General features: G+C 40.4%; 1 protein-coding gene across 1 annotated transcript in view; it reads left to right on the plus strand.

The window, feature by feature from the left end:
* Window positions 1–18872, plus strand: part of TRAPPC10 (trafficking protein particle complex subunit 10) — a 95900-nt gene that overhangs the window by 43129 nt on the left and 33899 nt on the right. The window contains exons 8-14 of the mRNA XM_065416068.1: window positions 559–705; window positions 2665–2779; window positions 4157–4233; window positions 7698–7789; window positions 9286–9426; window positions 10589–10701; window positions 17212–17726. Coding sequence (XP_065272140.1) covers window positions 559–705; window positions 2665–2779; window positions 4157–4233; window positions 7698–7789; window positions 9286–9426; window positions 10589–10701; window positions 17212–17726 — 1200 coding nt within the window. The remainder of the gene's footprint in view (window positions 1–558; window positions 706–2664; window positions 2780–4156; window positions 4234–7697; window positions 7790–9285; window positions 9427–10588; window positions 10702–17211; window positions 17727–18872) is intronic.

The raw sequence follows: 18872 nt of genomic DNA on the forward strand, positions 1-18872 counted from the left end.
TTCCTCTTCTCTATCTTAAATTCGGTGCCTTAGAATTTGATTGTCACATTGCTCATGTATCCCAACACAGAGTAAGTAGGAGTTCCCAATGTATTTATACCATTTGTTGTTTAATATGCTTTTATCAGATTTTCTTACTCCTTTCCAAATTGAGCAAACCTAGGGCTTGTCTACACTACCATTTAAGTTGATGTAACTTATGTCACTCCGGTGTGAACCCCCACCCCCCGGAGCAACGTAAGTTTCATCAACTTAAAGCGGTGTCTGCACAGCGCTATATTGGCAGGAGATGCTCTCTTGCTGACATAGCTTCCACCTCTAGTTGAGGTGGGGTAATTATGCTGACAGGAGAGCACTCTTCCATTGGCGTAGCATGTCTTCAGACATGCTACAGCGGCGCTGATGTAGCAGTAGTGTACACTAGCCCTCAGTCTTCTAAATCTCCTTAAATGGAAGCTACTTCCCATGCAGTGCACCTCTTCCCCAGTCTCTCAAGCTATGTCCTAATATGATCAAGCAATTATTCATTTCTCAATCACCTTTACTGTTCATCTTCAGGTCTCTGTTACTCCTGGAGCTTTGGATTGCTGGGTATTTTTGAGCTGTTTAGAGGTCCTACAAAGAATAGAAGGCTGCTGTGACCGAGCACAAGTAGATGCCAATGTTTCCCACACAGTTGGCTTATGGACCTATGCCACTGAAAAGGTAAGCAAGCAAGCTCAGTTACAGAGACATCACTTGAAATGTGCCATGGCTCTGTGTCAACCTGGGACATATTTTATTGTGAATCTAGAAGTTCTTTAATACACTGATCTGTAGACTAGCCTGGTAGTACTCTGTCGTGCTACCTGACATAATCAGGTTTACATTTTTTCTATTTCTTCATTGGGAGGCAAGGGCTGGGAATACTTAAGCACATGCTCAGCTCTTTGATGTAGGGAGGGGAAAAGAAGTGCTTCATGTTGCTAAGCAGTGACTGCTCTAGCTAATCAGTAGTGGTGCTGATTAGCTTTGAAATGAACCTACGAAGTCTGTCAGCTGAAAGGAGGAGGTTGCTGCGAATGTGTTGCAAAAGGACAAACCCTGAGCTGAATGAGAGCCTCTACCCCTCCAAACTTCCAGCATATTATGGATTTTGTAGAAATCTGGTTACAATATAGAAATCATGGCTGTTATATAATTACAGTAGAAATAATTGATTCTCACTGTTGACAATGTTAGCTTCAACAGCCCACTTATCTGCTACTCTCCCAAGTTGCTGGGAACTTTCTGACATTTTCTTTTTATTAATTACTATTTTTACTCTGTTTATAATATGGTACCTCCTAAAATCCCCCATCAGGATTAGGGCTCCATTGTTCTAGGTGCTGTATAAACATAGGAAGACAGTCCACACCCAGAAGAGCTTATATCCTAAAAAGGCAAGGCTAAAGGATAAAATGGAAAAACATACAAGCAAAATAGTCAAGGAGGTGATGGGTACATCAGGCTACTTACAAGTCATTATTACAATGTATAACTGTTTATATTAAAACTTCTGGGGGATGCCCTTGGCTTTGAAATAGGGTTGAGGAGATAATTGTTGGAGTACAGGTGGAGTGGATAAATGGGGAGGGACAATGTTGAGAAACATAATGGGCAGGGAGCGGTTAGTCTGTAGAAGGATTGCAATGTTAGAGGCATGGAGTGAAGAGCACCAGAACCAATGGCAAAACAGCAAATGAGGTGGGATTACAAAAAGTCCATTTAGAACCATTAAAAGAAAATATTAGTCCACACAGTGTGAAATTTACTACTTCGAGGGGCAAGACAAGTAATGAGACCCTATTATAAAATAGATTGGATAACTTGTTGATCAGTAACCTCTGTTATGCTAAAATGACAATCTAATTCTTCACATCAGAAAATAATCACTAGGGTTGACCTTCAGTCAGATAGCATCCTTTGACACAGAATTTAGCAAACTACCCCCAATTCAGTCCCATGATGATTGGTAACTATTCACCTACATCTTTAATGGCACTCTGTTCAAGAAGAAATGTTTCACATCACATACAGCATTATATAAATAATTAGATGTTTTATGAGTTTTCAACCTGTATATCCATCCAATCCGTACATTGGAGGCTCTGGACTTCATACAGTTGTGTAGTTTAATTTTTTTTACTGAAACACAACACTAATTAAATATTATAAACCTGGTATTTTAAATGCACCTGTCTGTTAGTAACTGCCAGACAGATCAAAGTTGTTCTCTATACATTAAAAAACAAACAAACACAAAAAACCCAAACCCTTGGGTTTAATAAGTATCGATATTTCAGATGTTTTATAAAAATAAAAGTGCTGAGTGTTTACATTTTTAATGTCTTTAATACCAAAAGTTATTTACTCGTAAATATAATTTAGTCTTAGATAAGATTCCTTTCAGCTTTTCAAGTAAAATGCTCAGCCACTTTTAGAAGGCTCTCCTGTCTGTCCCTTGAGGAGACAATTTTAATAAAGGTTTTATAAGTGTAGAATATGACAACAGTATTTATTATCAAAACATCATGTACTGATCTGTTGGGAGTCATGATGTGGAAGACATTTGTTAGCAAGGCTTTTTGTATGGATATTCGTAACTTTTTGAAACCTATTTATGGCTTGTATTTATTTCCATAGCTAAAGTCCCTTGGTTACCTGTGTGGACTTGTGTCAGAAAAGGGACCTAATTCAGAAGATCTTAACAGAACAGTTGATCTGTTAGCAGGCTTGGGAGCAGAGCGCCCTGAAACAGGTACTACCAAAAACGTACATACTTTATGTAATACCTTGCTATCTGTTTAAATATGTGGTGGCTTTCCTCTTATATTAGCTCTTTAGATGGGGAGAATTAAATTCACTTCTGTAAGTGGATAAATGTACACGTGATACTGTGGGGGTGAAGGAAAAAGGGGGAGCATATGTTCTTTGAGTGGTATAGTGTGTGTATTTCATTTTTTTTTTTTTTTTAATTATAACCCTTTAATGCGGAGTGTGGATTTCCCAGTATATATTCAATTTGTCAACATTATGAGGTGCCACAGCAGACATCTCAGATCACTCTTGGTTCTGAATTATACTTTTATTACTGCTCCTACTACAAGCCTTAAAATTAAAATTCAGTTTGAGAATGAAACTGAAGAATCCTTATCTGATATTTATAGCCCTAGTTACATACAGGGTATACAAGTGACATAATTGTACTGTATTAGTCAGAACCACATAGATTTAGTTGGCTTTCTGTTTCTGTATTAGTCTGAATCTCTAAACAATTAATGGAAAAAATTCCATATGTTAAATATCTACTAGTACAATTAGTGTATTTGTACTGTTTGCCAAATGCTGAGATGTAATTCTACTTTTGCAGGTGGGATAATGAGTGAAAGGGAATCCAGCAATATGCAGTCTACTGCAATTCCATTAAAAGCGAGTTTTCCCTTTTATAATTTTTGACTTGCTGCAGTTGGTAGTTTTTTTCCTCACCAAGTGTTTGGAGTGACATAAAGACGTTAAACCAAACAAATTTTTTTCAAGTTCCAGTATTGCAGACTTTTCTAGTAGAATGCAACACTTTAAAGTCATTTGAGAGACTAAAATACCATATAAAGTACAGACCTGAAGAAGAGCTCTCTGTAAGATCAAAAACTTGGCTCTTTCACCAACAGAAGTTGGTCCAATAGAAGACATTACATCACCTATTTTGTCTCTCTAATATAAAGTACAGAAGCTTCTCATACTGTTTTTTATAAATCCTAAAATGGGTAAGTATGAGAAGTATTAACCTTGTTAAGATACAGGGGAGTATCTAAATATAATTTTATGTTCTGACAGATTTTGGTGAATGTGATATAGAACAGTATTTTTAAAACAGTGTAGGGAAGTTTTCTTAGCTGCTGTAATGTCATTTGAATTTTGACTGGAGCAGCACATGTAGTGGTCAGTAAAATAAATCCTGTTAACTAGACATTTTAATTTAGAATTTGAAAAAACAAGATTAAGTTACCTAAATAGTCTGGACCATCTTTAACTGTAGCACATAACATAAAAATAATGTTGTTCTCGCTCTACATTTGATTATTGCATGTTAAAACAAATATCTGTAAGTCAGTATCTTGTTCACTTTATTTTGAAGCCAACACCGCACAAAGTCCTTATAAGAAACTCAAGGAGGCCTTATCATCTGTAGAAGCTTTTGAAAAACACTACTTAGTAAGTATGGCATAAAAGTATTTACACTGTAGTAAATATACATACAGAAAATGGTGAACATATTATGCATATTCATGGAATGGTTAAGGCCATCATTTTCAAACCTTGGGTACCTAATGTTAAGGTCTCAAATCTGTATTCTGGCATTTATGCAGTCTGAGGCCTGGTCTACACTGGGGGGCAGGATCGATCTAAGTTAAGCAACTTCAGCTACATGAATAACATAGCTGAAGTCGACGTACTTAGATCTACTTACCGTGGTGTCTTCACCGCGGTGAGTCGACTGCTACCGCTCCCCTGTCGATTCTGCTTGCGCCTCTCGCCGAGCTGGAGTACAGGAGTTGACAGGAGAGCGCTCGGGGGGTCGATTTATGTCTAGACTAGATGCGATAAATTGATCCCCGCTGGATCGATCGCTGCCCGCCGATCCGGCCGGTAGTGAAGACATACCCTGACATTCAAATGTGCGCACTGTCCTTTAGTTACTGTCACAATATGGAGTTGGGAGCCTAACATTAGGCACGAGGTTTTGAAATTTTTGTTTTAACTTGAATACCTATTACTATGGGGATGTAAATGGATTTGTAACTTGTTCTAAAAAAAAAAATTGGCCATACTTTCAGAAACTATATATTATTTTGAGCTTAGATAATATGATGGATAAATTAGATCTGTTCAGGAAACAGGCTGATGTTTGCATCCAGCTTTTTGGGACATTTTCTTAAGCTTTGCTCTTCAATGGGATTTTTTTCCTGAGTATAATGTTAGTCCCATTGAAGCTGATGACACTCAGCATAGGTGTAAGGGTTGGAGATAGCATATCTTGTTGAATGATCAAGACCTTAGTTGTGTTGTAAAAGAATCATAACTTGTTTGTTTGTAATGTGGTATCTCCTTTTCTCTCTTATGGAGCCACGGTAATAATTCTGTAATTATATTTGTAAGCTACTTAGTATTAAGTCAGACTTTTCATGTCACCCAATTTTTTTTCTTTATGAAAAAGCTCCCTTGTGCCTGAAACTTGTACATACTGTTAGGCCAGTGACATTTGGTATGGAAGAGGTTAAGGGAAATTGAACAAGTCACTTTTAAAATATGGGACTTTGAAAATTGTGCCCTTTTTCAGTTTTGTGAAAGTATCTCAAAAAGGGTTCGGTCTAAACACTTCAAATTTGATGTTCTACATTATTTCTCAGTAAGAACTAATGCAAATTAGTAAACTAGTAAATTTTTGGAATGACAATGCAAAAATTTGAATTGAACTTCTGAGAGCTTTGTAAAGGTCTCTAGTAATCTCTGAGATCTTGCAGAATTTAAGAAATTGTAAGCTAAATAAATGCCTGCAGAGCTTGGAAGTTACATTAGTGAAATTCCTTTGTGCTTCTGGCTACACAGAACTTATTTGAATTTCTAATGCATACAAGTAATTAGTGCACACTGTAAAAGTGTATATACTTCCAACCTCAGTTGCATCAATAAATATAATTTGAAATTAAAGCACCTTCATATTTTTATAACGAGACATTTCTATTTACTGACAACACAATATCAAGATAATATCTATTTAATCAAAATTAGAAAAGTAAGGACATTTTCAACTAAAACTAAGAATTCTGGATGTTGAAAAATTTTGAAATATTCATATACACTTTAAGTAATGTTGGAGGGTTTTTTAATTTTGAAAGTCAGAAAATGCTGAGCTACAACTCCACGAACTACTTTCCCTGATTCTGTAGTGTCCTAATTAACAAAGATTAACAAGTCACAACAATTTTAGAAACTTTTTCATATCAAGTGTAAAATCTACTACACACATGTTGGCTCCTATCTTTTGTGTGTATGTAACTGAGGTGTCTATAGCCAGTATGTCTACAGTTGACAATGTAGGGATTTGTTTGATCTATCTCAGCGGTTCTCAAACTGTTTTAATGGGGTCGCCAGAGCTGGCATTAGATTTGCTGGGTCCCAGGGCCAAAGCCCAAGCCTCACTGTCTGGGGTTACAGGCTGGGCTTCAGATCCTCTCCCCCCCACTCCTCTCCTGCCCAGGGCAGCGGGGCTTGGTTGGGCTCAGGCATTGTACCTCCCTTCCAAGATTGTGTAGTATTTTTTGTTGTCAGAAGGGGGTCGTGGAATGAAACTTGAGAACCCCATCTGTAGGGTGGTCTAAAACCATCATGAGATGTTAATGAGAGAAAGACGGGGTTTTAGTCTGTATATAGAGACTCAACAGGGAAGATCTTAATTGTGAAATGTTGAATGGGAAAGACTGTCTTTAGACTATGTGGGAGGTGAAATGTTGCAGAACATAGCAGGAAGGGAGGGTTGTGTTTCTAGCCTGTATATGGATAGAATGATACAAAATGTTGGTATCTGTGGCCCAGAGTGGATGAGGAGACTGAAGGAGTTGGGGTTGCCAACGTGTGATCTATTTGGTGGTTTTCTGGTTAATGTGTTTGTGGGGGAGAGAGGTCTGTAGCCATATTAGAAATTTAGCTGGGGGAAGGGGGGGGGGGGGTTAAGGAGACTGAACAGCAGGTTGTGGATATGTAGGGAATGGGGCTCAAGGTTGGTTGTGGAACCTTAACTCTGGGTTGCTTGTCTTCCAGCATAGTGCCTCAAACTATTTATTTAACTGTATAAATATTTTAAAATATATCTATGTACAACTTTAACTCTTAGTTCTTTGTTTGGGATTTGTACCTGTTGATTGAGGTTCCTCTTACATTCAGATTAAATTTATTTCAGAATAGGACCAGTTACATGATCTCTTTCACTCCAGCAGTACATGCACACATTTCCAAGTAGTGCTGCATAATGTTTGATTAGAAACCCAAATGACAAGGCTCTTGTACAAACTTTTAATGATCTGACAAATGTGAACAGGATGCACAAAAATCTAGCCTAGAGGGTAACAGAATACTGTAACCTAGAAATGTAGTCACTTTAAAAATGAGTTAGAAGTAGTTTCAAGTACTACATCTGCCCTTAATCCCTGTCAGTTTTTGTGGTATTAAAATCTCATTGTCCTATTTCAAAAGATGTTTTTCTTTCCTCTATTGCTGTGTGTAATACTGACATAGAGGGTTACTGATTATACAGGGGAAACAGTGATGGCTACTTAGATGCAGTGTTACCAGGTGTAGAAAATCTGTGCCCCTGCGCGGCCCACTCCCCCCCAAAAAAATCTTTTTCCAGTTTCTTTCAGTTGTTGTAGTAATTGCTAACTTGTTTCAAGACATTTTTATTTTAAGATGATGATTGTACCTTCAAATAAACTAGCATAATTGTGTGGCATTTCCCTTGTGAAGTATCTTATGTGTACAATTGCTAAACAAAATCTTATACAAAAATCAGCATATAATTATGTTCACTTTGAACTGTTCACTGGGTTTTTTGGTTTATGAATTCTTTTCTGTTCCATGTTTTGCACTTGTTACATTCTTGTTTCTTTACTTTTAAACAGGATCTGTCCCATGCCACCATTGAAATGTACACAAATATTGGAAGAATTCGCTCGGCTAAACTTGTTGGAAAGGACTTAGCAGAGTTTTATATGTAAATGAATTTTTAAAAAATGTCTTCTAAAAATACCATAGTGTTGAAAAGCTTGGACACGGTCCGTAAGGGAAATTAACTGTATTCTGAAAGGTGCATTTAACAATAGAATATTTTTAATAGTCCAGGTACTCTTAATACAAGTATTCTAAATAGGTTTTCTTTCAGCAATAAAATACATAATACAAAAAATTAACGAGATACACTAATAATCTGTCATGGCAAACTGCAATACCCAAAATAATAATCGGGCAATCCGACCACTAGCCATCCTATATTCTTCAACTGGTCACCTCCTCAGTAGCTTGGGAAAAATCACCCTAGGTTCTGCTGTGCCCAGGAGGACAATGAGTTCCATAGTTAAGAACTCTGCACAGAAAATGGATGCAACAATTTACAGCCCAAATAACCAACTACAGAATAAATTTATGCTGCTGGATTTAATATCAAAGGCCTCTAAAGCAGTGGTTAAGTGATTCCCTTCTCTTCTTCTCCCTCCCCCCCTTTTTGGAGTGGAGTGGGGGAATAATAAAGATAACTATCCAGATGTGCTGAGTAAGCAGTTAGTAGTGAATTTTTGGCCCTGAGCCCTCCTTCCTTTTGTTTTTATTAACTGGCTGATGATAGCTGTATCCCTTGCACGTACTCTAGGCTAAAAAGCTTTCAGGCATGTTTTCTAATGTGATTTCCAACACATACTGTATGTGTTAATGAGTTTTTATTATTAATTGCAGTATGCTCAACATTAAATTACACTGGAAGGTAAACCAATGTGCAGTTAAGCTCTTCTGAAGAGATTTCATTAATGCTTCCCAGTTTTACATTTCAGGTAGTTTCAGAGTAGGGCAGTGTTTTGGTTTGGGTCCCGTTATACTGGAACTTGTTTCTCTTGTTGATCCATCATAGCTAATCAGACCTTCCAGCCATAGTATGAGGGTCATGAATTCACTCAGGTTTTGACCTGAAGGACACGAGATGGGGATTGTATAGAGCTATTTTGTAATTAAATGGTCTATCTCCTCTGGGTGTGGTTTTTTTTTTTTTTTTTTTTTCAGTTTTAGTATACTTAGAACTTGTTGAATAAGCGTGTTTTTAATTATAAAAATGAGACAGCTGCATCACACTAATGAACCCCAATGGGCTGGCAGGGGGAGAACCTTGACTTTGGTTCCTGTGTTTTCCGAGACAGATTTGTGTTTGAATGCTTTGTGTAGTCACTGTGTAGTATTTCTAACTAAAAATCAACTTTTGGCTTTGGGTGAAATGCATAAGCAATCCCCCTATATACAGTGTTGGCAAAATTAATAGCATGATCATCCATTACAATACTTTGTCAAGTGCATATTCAGTGCGTATATCTCAAAAAAGTGGCTGCTTTTTCAGTTTTGTTAACTTGCTAGAACTTTGGGGCTTGGGGTATATGTAGAGAAGTGTTGTGTCCATGGCATTCTGTTATACCTAGATCAGTTGCAAATTATTTATTCTTTATTTTCCAGGAGGAAGAAGGGTCCACAGAAGGCAGAGGTCTATCTTCAAGGAGCACTAAAAACTTACCTTGCTGAGGGCTGGGCATTGCTTATCACACATACAAGAAAGCAGTTAGCAGAATGTCAGAAACACCTTGGGCAAATTGAAAAGTATCTTCTAAAATAAAGAAACCTGGAAAATTCAGATTGGCGTACCGCTGACATGCATATTTTCTGACCTAAATATGTTGGATGTGAGGCTGGAGAGAGTCCAGTCAGTAGCCAATGAGATTAATCTGTTGACTTTTCTACAGTCCATTCAATGTCTTTGATCTCTTTATACAGGTTGTTCTTATGTTTGCCTGTTTTGTATTTCAACATCTGAGTCCTTGTGACAGAGCTGACAAAGCATAGATCATGTGATGCATTATATTAGACTAACAAATCTAGTGTACACATTTTCTGTTGGCACCTGTAGAAAAGGGTATGTTGGCCCTAAAGTTTGTATGATGTTACTTATTTTTGGTCCAATAAACATCACACTATACAGAGTTTCTGCCTACACGTTAGCATAGTGGAGGCTAAGTCCAACTGATTTTCAGTTAGATTTAGGGCCCTAACTGCTTAAGTCTCCTCTAATAATGGGCCCTAGGCTCCCAAGTCACTTGGGCACTTTTGAAAATTTTATTCTGTATGTTTCAAAATGTGCTCTTACAAAAAATGCCGTTGAGCTAATGATAATGTAGTCTTATTGAATACTGTACTGCAGCAAGTCCTTGTACTCCAAGAGAATATAAATTCCTTTCTTACGATTAGTTATGGTAAGTGCTGCTATCACATTTGGCAGATTCCCAGAGCGGAGTTCTGTGCACTAAATGTATGGTACACACCAATAAACTAGAATTTAATCAAATGCTAGAGCTTATTTAAAATTTAATTTTTATCACAGTGTAATGTAATGCATCAATATTTTGGCCCTGCAGTTCATTTATCTGTGGTTAGTAAAGAGCAAGTGAATTTTCCTCCAGTCAGTAATATGTTTGAGACAGTCACTACATTTTGCTATATAAAAAACTAAGTGTGGTGGATAACTTTGTATTAGATAATCTGCAGTAAAATAAAAAGATGCTTCTGTAATGGGCTTTAGTGATAGTGAACCCTTCCATTGCTTTATTTTCTAATGGGAATTTTTGTTGATGCTAAAGCAGCTTATCCAGTATCTGGAGGATAGAAAAGCAGTAACACAAAAATTAATCACATTTCCCCCACCACCAAAGTGTTTCTGAAATGGATTGTAGTCCTTTCCCCTCAATTCCTTAACGTGGTGTGTCAGCTATCTTCAAACAAGCAGTCTTTTAGCCAGTGATGATCACTTAACAAAAGATGAGCGCCAGCACTTCTGCCAAGAAATTTTAAATTTTGCCAACCAGCAAACAGAGGGCAAAGGTGAGACTAGATTTAAATATTTGACTGTAATATTTCAGCTGATCGGATCTTTAACCTTTCTTTTCAAAAGGAGATAGCAAGTCTTTCTGATCAGAGCTCACTGCTCTGTGTGTAACTTCTGGACCACAACCCCACATGTATTCAATTATTTATTTGATTTAATTTCACTTTTATCTGACAAATCGGGATCTTTTTCCACCTCTCTCACCTCAAGCCCCTCAAGTTTTTAGGGATGTGTGTTTTTTGGGGGTACTTTTGAGTGATTTTTTTTTCTCCAGTTCTACTATAGTAGTCCTGTTTTTGTTTTTGTTTTTGTTTTTTTCCCTATGGCTGCATCTACACTAGCATATCTTGTATCTATAATTTGCTGCTGGAGCATTGGTGTTAGTGGTGTAAGATGTAATGTAGACAGGGCATGGGCATTTTTACCACAGTGTTGTCGGCCGCCCTCTCTTCGCTACAACTCCCAGCACTGCTTCAGCTAGTGAAGCTCCACCAGTAATGAATTATAGCTATGAAGTTTGCTCATGTGGTAAGGTCTTCGTTTTTTCAAATGTTTCCTGCCTTTTGTGGTCTATTGATATATCCTTCTTTTTCTGCATATTGTTGTTCTTGTTCACCTTCTCATCCCCTTAGTTTCAGCTTGTTTCAGTAGTCACACGTGCTCCTACACAAGTTTGCCCCCAGAAGGGCAGAAACCAATATGAAACTGTCTGGTGGTAACATGGTCCCAGTTGCTTTAATCAATAGTTGCATGTAGATGTGACCTAAGTGTTCTTTAACTCTGCTAATGCCCAGTGGCCTTTGTTTGGTTGCAACGTAGTTAGGTTCTGTCTGTCTTCTTCTTCGGCTATCCCTCAATACGAGGCTGATGTCTGCCAAGGGGGTTCATTGGTGAGTTTTTAAGTGGCTGAGGAGCCCAATTCTTGCCCTGCAGATTTTCCCACAGAAGTGACAGGTGTAATCTTGGAGGAGACATAGCTGTTGGCTGGAGGGTTGTGCCCTTTCTTTCCTCCTTTGTTGCTTCTCTGTCTCATGAGCACGTCTGTTCTCCTCAAAATGAGCTGTGGCTTGGTGTATGGTGTGGCGTCACTGTGTTCTGTTCCGCACCAAGTCCTCCCAGTTTGTTGGGCTGATGCCTCCTTTTTAAGATGTACTTTCAGTATGTATTTGAAATGCTTCTGCTACCCTCGGCGAGCCCTTCTTCCCTGACTTAACTGAGAGAAGAGTACTTTGTTTCAGGAGGCAAGTGTTAGGCATACGTACACAGCGGCCAGCCCAGTGGAGTTGGTGTTTCATGACCTGTGCTTCTATACTACTGATGTTGGCTGCAGAGAGAACGCTGATGTTAGTACCTCGGTCTTCCCAGCTGATCCTGAGAATCCTCCTGAGGCAGCGCTGCTGGAACCACTCCATCCGCTTGAGATGATATCTATAGGTTACACAGGTCTCTCACCCATAGAGAAGTGTGGGGATGACAACTGTCTTGTAAACCAAGATCTTGGTACCTGTTTGTAGATCCCTATCATTGAAGACTTGTTTGAGTAATCTTCCAAAAGTTACGCTGGCACAACGGATCCTGTATTCAATTTCTGTGTCAATGCTGGCTGTTTGGGAGAGGTGGCTGCCAAGGTACGGAAAATGGTCCACATTTTCCAGGGGTTCTCCGCTGATGGTGATTTGTGGAGTACGAAGAGTAGTTTGTGCAGGTGAGGGCTGGTAAAGTACCTTGGTTTTCCTGATGTTGAGAGAGAGACGCAGGCTGGGATAGGCATCTGCAAAAAGATTTAGGGTGCTTTGCAGGTCGGCCTCTGGGTGTGCAAGAATGATGCAATTTGCATACGGTAGGTCAGTGATGCCAATTCTCGTTATCTTAGATTTTTGTTTGGAGACATTGAAGATTGAGGAGTTGGCCATCCATACGATACTCAATCCTGATTCCATCAGGACGGCAGTCGTGAATGAGAATCAGGATCAAGGCAAGGTAAATGGAGTAGAGTGTTGGAGCAATGACACAGCCCTGCTTGACACCGGTGCAAATGGTGAATGGTTCGGTCTCTGAGCCGTTGCACAAAATGGTGGCAGTCATCCCATCATGGAGTAGTCTGATGGAAATGAATTTCTGTGGACAGCCAAACCTACATAGCACCTTCCATAGGGCATCACGATTGATAGAGTCAAAGGCCTTGGTTAAGTCGATGAATGCCATGAACATTGCTGGTGTTGCTCTCTGCACTCTCTGCATGAACTGGTGTTGCTCTCCGCACTTCTCCTGAATCTGTTGTGCCACGAAGGTCATGTCGATTATGCCTCGGGATGGCCTGAAGCCACACTCTGATTCAGGGAGGAGTTCCTCGGGAGGGGGGAGGAGACAGTTTAGTAGGATCTGGGCAAGAATCTTCCCTGTGATGGAGAGGAAAGCAATACCTCTGTAGTTCCCACACAAAGTTTTGTCCCCTTTCTTGAATATTGTAACAATATTGGCATTCTTAGTCAGGTGGAATTTCTTTGCAGGTCCAGATTTTGTCGAGGAGTTGGCAAAGTTTGTGCTGGAGCATTGTTCCACCAGCTTTAAAAGCCTCAGCTGGGATGCCGTCTGGGCCTGGTGCCTTGATTTTTTTTTTTTTTTTTTTTGTCTGAGTGATGGAATGCCAGACTTCGTCAAAAGATGGAGGATCAGCAAGATGTTCCATTGCTGGGCATTGTGGAATAAACTTGATGGTGTCTTCAGAGACGGTTGGCCTGTGGATTAGTAGGCTCTCAAAGTGCTCCTTCCAGTGTTGTTTAATAACTGCATTGTCCTTAAGGAGGGTGGAGCCATCCTGAGAACGTAAGGGGGTTGGGCCTTTGGAGCTTGGCCCATATATAGCTTTTGCTTGAAAGAAGCTTCTCATGTCATCGTGGTCTACAAAATCCTGGATCTCAGAGGCCTTCTCTTGGCACCACTTGTTTTTGATGTCACATAGCCTACTTTGGCTTTAAGCAGATGATAGTCCTCATGTTTTCGTTTTAGAGGAATCATTTTGCCAGTTACAAAATGCATTTCTTTTCTGTTGAATTAATGCTAGGATTTCCTCGTTTTCGTCAAACCAGTCTTGGTGCTGATGAGTGGAATATTCTATGGTTTCAGCACATGCATTGTGAATGGTGTTTTTAAGTTGATCCCAGTGCTTTTGAATGTCAATGATGTCAGGCAGGTTAGAGTTTCTCAGATGTTGCTGGAACGTCTCGCGGCTGGCTTGGTCTTGAAGTGCTTTGACGTTGTACCGCTTTCGTTTAGTCTTTGGGTGTTTGTGGTGTGGTGGAGCGAGCTGCAGGTACATGACTGATCTTATTAATCGATGGTCTGTCCAACAGTGATCGGCACCTCTCATAGCTCGTGTTATACGGACGTTGGTATAGTCTCAGGGTCTGACTATAACATAGTCAAGGAGGTGCCAGTGTTTGGACTGAGGATGTTTCCCGGTGGTCTTAAATTTGTTACTCTGCCTAAAGATGGTATTTGTGATGAGCAGGTCATGCTCCACACATTTGCTGAGAATACCATTGGGGTTTACATTTCCCACCCCTTCTTTGCCTATTGTGCCTCTAGAGCTGGGAATCCCGTCCGACTCTGGCATTGAAATCTCCCAGGAGGATGAGTTTGTTGGCCTTAGATTGGTTGTGAGGACTGCATCAGGAGTTCTATAAAACTGCTCCTTATTGTCTTCCTCATCCTAGAGTGTTGGGGCGTATGTGCTGATGACTGTGGCTTATTGGTTGTTACTAAGCTTGAGCCAAAGAGCCATGAGACGCTCATTTATCCCCACGGGAAGCTCCAAAAGCTGACTGGCGATCTTATTTTTGATGGCAAAGCCAATCGTGTGAATGTCTGTCTTTTCAGGTGGCTTTCCTTTCCAAAAGAAGGTATAGCCACCTCCATCCTCTTTTAATTGGCCCTCATCGGCCCGGCAGGTCTCTCAGAGCTGCAATGTCAGTGTTGAGTCTTGCCAGTTCTCTGGCAATTATGGCAGTTCTTTCTGGGCATTCGCTGCGCTGAGAGCCCATAAAGGTGCAGACATTCCAGGTGGCAAAATTCATTGTCTTGTATCTCTTGTTTCAGCCGCAGAGTTGAGTGATCCCACTGGATACGGCCATCCAGTCGGAACAGTGTGAGACTGCCTATGTTTGGGGCACCTTTTCTAGCCCCCTCCCCGTTTGGGGTGATCAGAGGGGATCCTGAAAAGGCCTGGTCAGTAACAGCCGCTGCTGCCGAAATGCACTTCTGTCTCAACCAAGCACAAAACGACCATAACATGGCTGCCGCCTGCATGCAGATTTGTGACTAAAGACTCCCAGAGATCACTGCTCTGTCTTCCCTGCCGCTCGTCCATCACTGCAGGACTTTGTGCTGGTGTGAACCCTTTGGCAGAGGCCTGTGCATGAAATCTTTTAACGTGGGGAAACTGGTGCGCAGGCGGTAACCACACGAAACTTGACAGGAGGAAAACCCTGACCCAGTGGCAAGGAGATCCAAGACAACTAGGGGCCTCTCTCCTGCAGCCCTCATCCGCCTTCACAGCTGCAGAGTACTAGAAGGTCCTCTCTATGCACACGATCCACTGTGGGGGTCTTTTTGAAGTTTGGACCATGGTTAATCAGGAGCCTCACCTCAGACCTGCTCGCCAAGGGGGACCCTACCAGGAGTATAAAAGCTCTGGATGACATAGCTCTGAGGGTCTTTAGCCCATGCAAGCCTCTCCACCATGACAAGGTTGCGGTCCATCAGAGAGGGGTTCTGTCTGTACCACAAATTGGAACCATGTTGTAACTGTAGTATAGACAAACCCAAAGGGTTTGTGATCTGGAGTCACTGGAGATGTTACTTGTATACAAAAACGTTATAATAAACAAGATGGTTCCCAATTCTTTGGGTTTTTACAACTGTTTTAAGAGAGCCAAATTTTGAGCCCTCAGTTTCTGCTTCTATGGAATTAGGTGCAGCTCTGTGAGTAGAGGATAGGGCCTGATAGGATCTGTAACTCTGAATTTCCTGAAGGCTTTTGCAGGTTTGTTGTACTGTCATGCAGTGGATTCTTTACTATAATGTATGATTCTGTTTCGTTTTATAACCCATAATAACTCTATCTAAATTCTGGTCTGTCCACTTTTTGTAATGGTATTAGGCTGAGAGAGACTTTTGGAAGCTCTTCTTAGTTCATGCATTATTGGCAATAATGGATGATGCACTAATTAACATGTTCAGTTTGAATACCAGAAAGGTTCTTTAGTTTTTCTGTTTTTCCTCACCTTTCTACTTCCCTGTTGCCTCTACCAGGGCAGCCCACAGTTCATCTCTGACCATCTTATACTCCCTGATTTACCTTTCTGCCTCTGGATCCCACTCCCTGTAGCTCTGAAATCATGCTCTGCAGACTGTTGTCCTGCCTTCTCTAGTGTCAGCCTTGTGCTCCCCTCTGGCTAATGGCTTTTCTTCTGACTGCCTTGATAAATATTTGATTTTCTCCTCTCTACTCCAGCCTGTACTTTGTCCTCAGAAGCATTTACTATGATTTAAACTCCGAGCACACTTCGCCGCAATTTTTTCTGAAGATATACTGCTCATCTTTATGTGCATATTTCTTGATGTTCTGCTTAGATTACAACAGTGAAGACACCTTGGAAATACCATTGATGTGTCATGCTAGACCTGCTTCCTAGTTGAAATTTTTTTTTAAGTGTCTGTCACTGTTGTTTTCTGGCATCTAGCAATGATGTAAGAGTGAGGGGAACCTGACCTGGTGTAGATAATGGTTCCAGGCACCACTCTGATCACAACTATCATGAGTTTGCATTTGCTCCGGTGGTATGTCCTCTGGAATATTTTCTGTCATGTTAAATTAACTGTTCAGGTGTACAGGAGCATAAAGAATAATAGCCCAGCATTAGTCTTATGATACTGTGCTACAATAGTAAGTGATTCTGAAGAGGTTCAATGAATAACAGATCTTGCTATGGGTACATCTACACTAGCCCCTTCCCCCCGCAAAAAAGTGCTCTGAGATCCGCTCCCCTCTTTCGGTTCCAGAGCCTGGGCTCCAGCCCAAGTGGGAATGTCTACACTGCTATTTTTAGTCCTGTATAGCAAGCCTGAGTCAGTTGAGATGCGTACTCGTTGCCATGAGTGTGGAGTTTTTTTGTTTTGGGTTTTTTTTTGCGGTGTAGGTATACTATATTGCTATTGACACGAACAGTTCTTTTGTCAGATTTTCTCACTACAATAATTGTATTTGAGGCAGAACTAAAGTTGTAACTTTAAAATATATTTCATTTTAGGCATCATCTAGAATTTAAAATTTTTTATTCCGTTTAGTTTAAGAAGAAGGTGGTGTTTTTTGTCACTTTGGAATGGGCGGGAACATAGTTTTAAAAATTTCTAAACTTTTTAAAAAATGGATTGCTGTAAAGGCTAACCTTGCATTACCAAAAGCAGAGTGGAGTAAAATACCTTGTTCTTGTCTGTACTTCCAGGTCAAAAGGTTACACTGTCTATGCATTCCTTTGCACAGCTGAAAACTCTACATTTTGACCCTCCAAATGCTGTTATCCATGTGGGTGGAACATTGTCTATTGAGCTGACTTTGCTGAGCCAAATGCCCGTCCCAGTCGAAGTGGATCAGATTGCCGTCAATGTCCACTTCAGCATTGAGAAAAGTAATTACCGGAAAACAGCTGAATGGCTCACTAAACACAAAACTTCCAACGGTATTATCAGCTTCCCGAATGAGGTTGCAGGCTTCCCTTTGTCAAGAAATAACTTGCCAGCACTGGAGTTATATGAAATGTACGAAAGGAGCCCTTCGGATAACTCTTTGAACACAACAGGAATAATCTGCAAAAATGTGCACATGCTACTGCGAAGGCAGGAGAGCAGCTCTTCTCTGGAAATGCCCTCAGGGGTGACTCTAGAGGATGGGGCTCACATGTTAAGATGTAGCAACTTTATACTGGAACCAGGGGTCAATACAATAACATTCAGAACTCAGGTATGTTTTTACAATTGAGTGAGCATAGCACTCATGAAAGAGAAGATCTAAAAGCACTGATTAGAGAAGGGCGTAGTGCTGGCAAGTGGTATCCAGTGTTGCTCCCCTGCCACAGCTTTGCCAATGCAGCTTAACCTCTTCCTGGCTCGCCCCTGTTATTGCAGACCTTGGCCTATTGTGAAGAGAGGCTGCTAACTCTGCTAAAGTGTGTGGTTGGTTCTCTGATGTGTAGAAATCGGAGACTAGAATGATCCCACCAAACTCATTAAGTCATTTTTATTTATCCAGTTAGCACTTTCATAAAAATAAAACACTTATCTAACAACTAGAATTCAGATGAGTATTGCATCTGTCACAAACTGCAATGTTCATTGTCCATCATGTTCTAGAAAAGGTAAGATTCTCTTGTTCCATAGTCAGACTTGCTCAGAGTAATGCATAAAAGGTTCCAGGCAGGGAGGTGTTTTTCTTATTGTGTTCTATTACAGGTAATCTTTTTTCCAGAGTCAGTATCAGCCAGTTTTAGCTGTAGCAATACATAATCATGTTGGTGGTTGCTCATTTCCAGAGTGTGGCGTGATAGCAGCTATAGTAATCGTTGCATACGAAAAAAAATAAGAATATTAAGATTGCAAAGTCAACCACTTGCTCTTAGGAAATGTCAGAATTAAGGTTGCTTGTGTAACTTCAGTTCTTCCCTGTGAGTATGACAGTCTTTAGCTATGTTACCAATACTCTTCCCCAAAGGACCTCAGTCTCATTCATTGCAGAAGATAGAAGGTGTGTAGTGATTGAAAGAGAGCTGCAAGGAGAGAGAAATGTATATACAGTTAAGCCCAGGGCCGTCCCTAAGGGGGTTTGGGGCCCAGGGCGAAAGTGACTGATTCGTCTCTTCCGGGACTGACTGCACTGGCCAATTCACCAGCCCACGGGGTCCCCCAAAGCATGGGGCCCAGAGCGGTCGCCCCGATTTGCCCTACCCAAGGGATGGCTCTAATTAAGCCAATTGAATGCTGCCAGGAAAACTGGTTGTATTCCTGCCTCTGCCACAGATTTTTTTTATATATATGATGCTGGGCAAGTAACTTTAAACCAAAATTCTTAAAGATGGTCACTACTTGTGTGTGCTTTATTTTCTGGGTGCCC

The sequence above is a fragment of the Emys orbicularis genome, chromosome 1 (genome assembly GCF_028017835.1).
Source record: "Emys orbicularis isolate rEmyOrb1 chromosome 1, rEmyOrb1.hap1, whole genome shotgun sequence".
In the NCBI taxonomy this organism is placed as follows: domain Eukaryota; kingdom Metazoa; phylum Chordata; order Testudines; family Emydidae; genus Emys; species Emys orbicularis.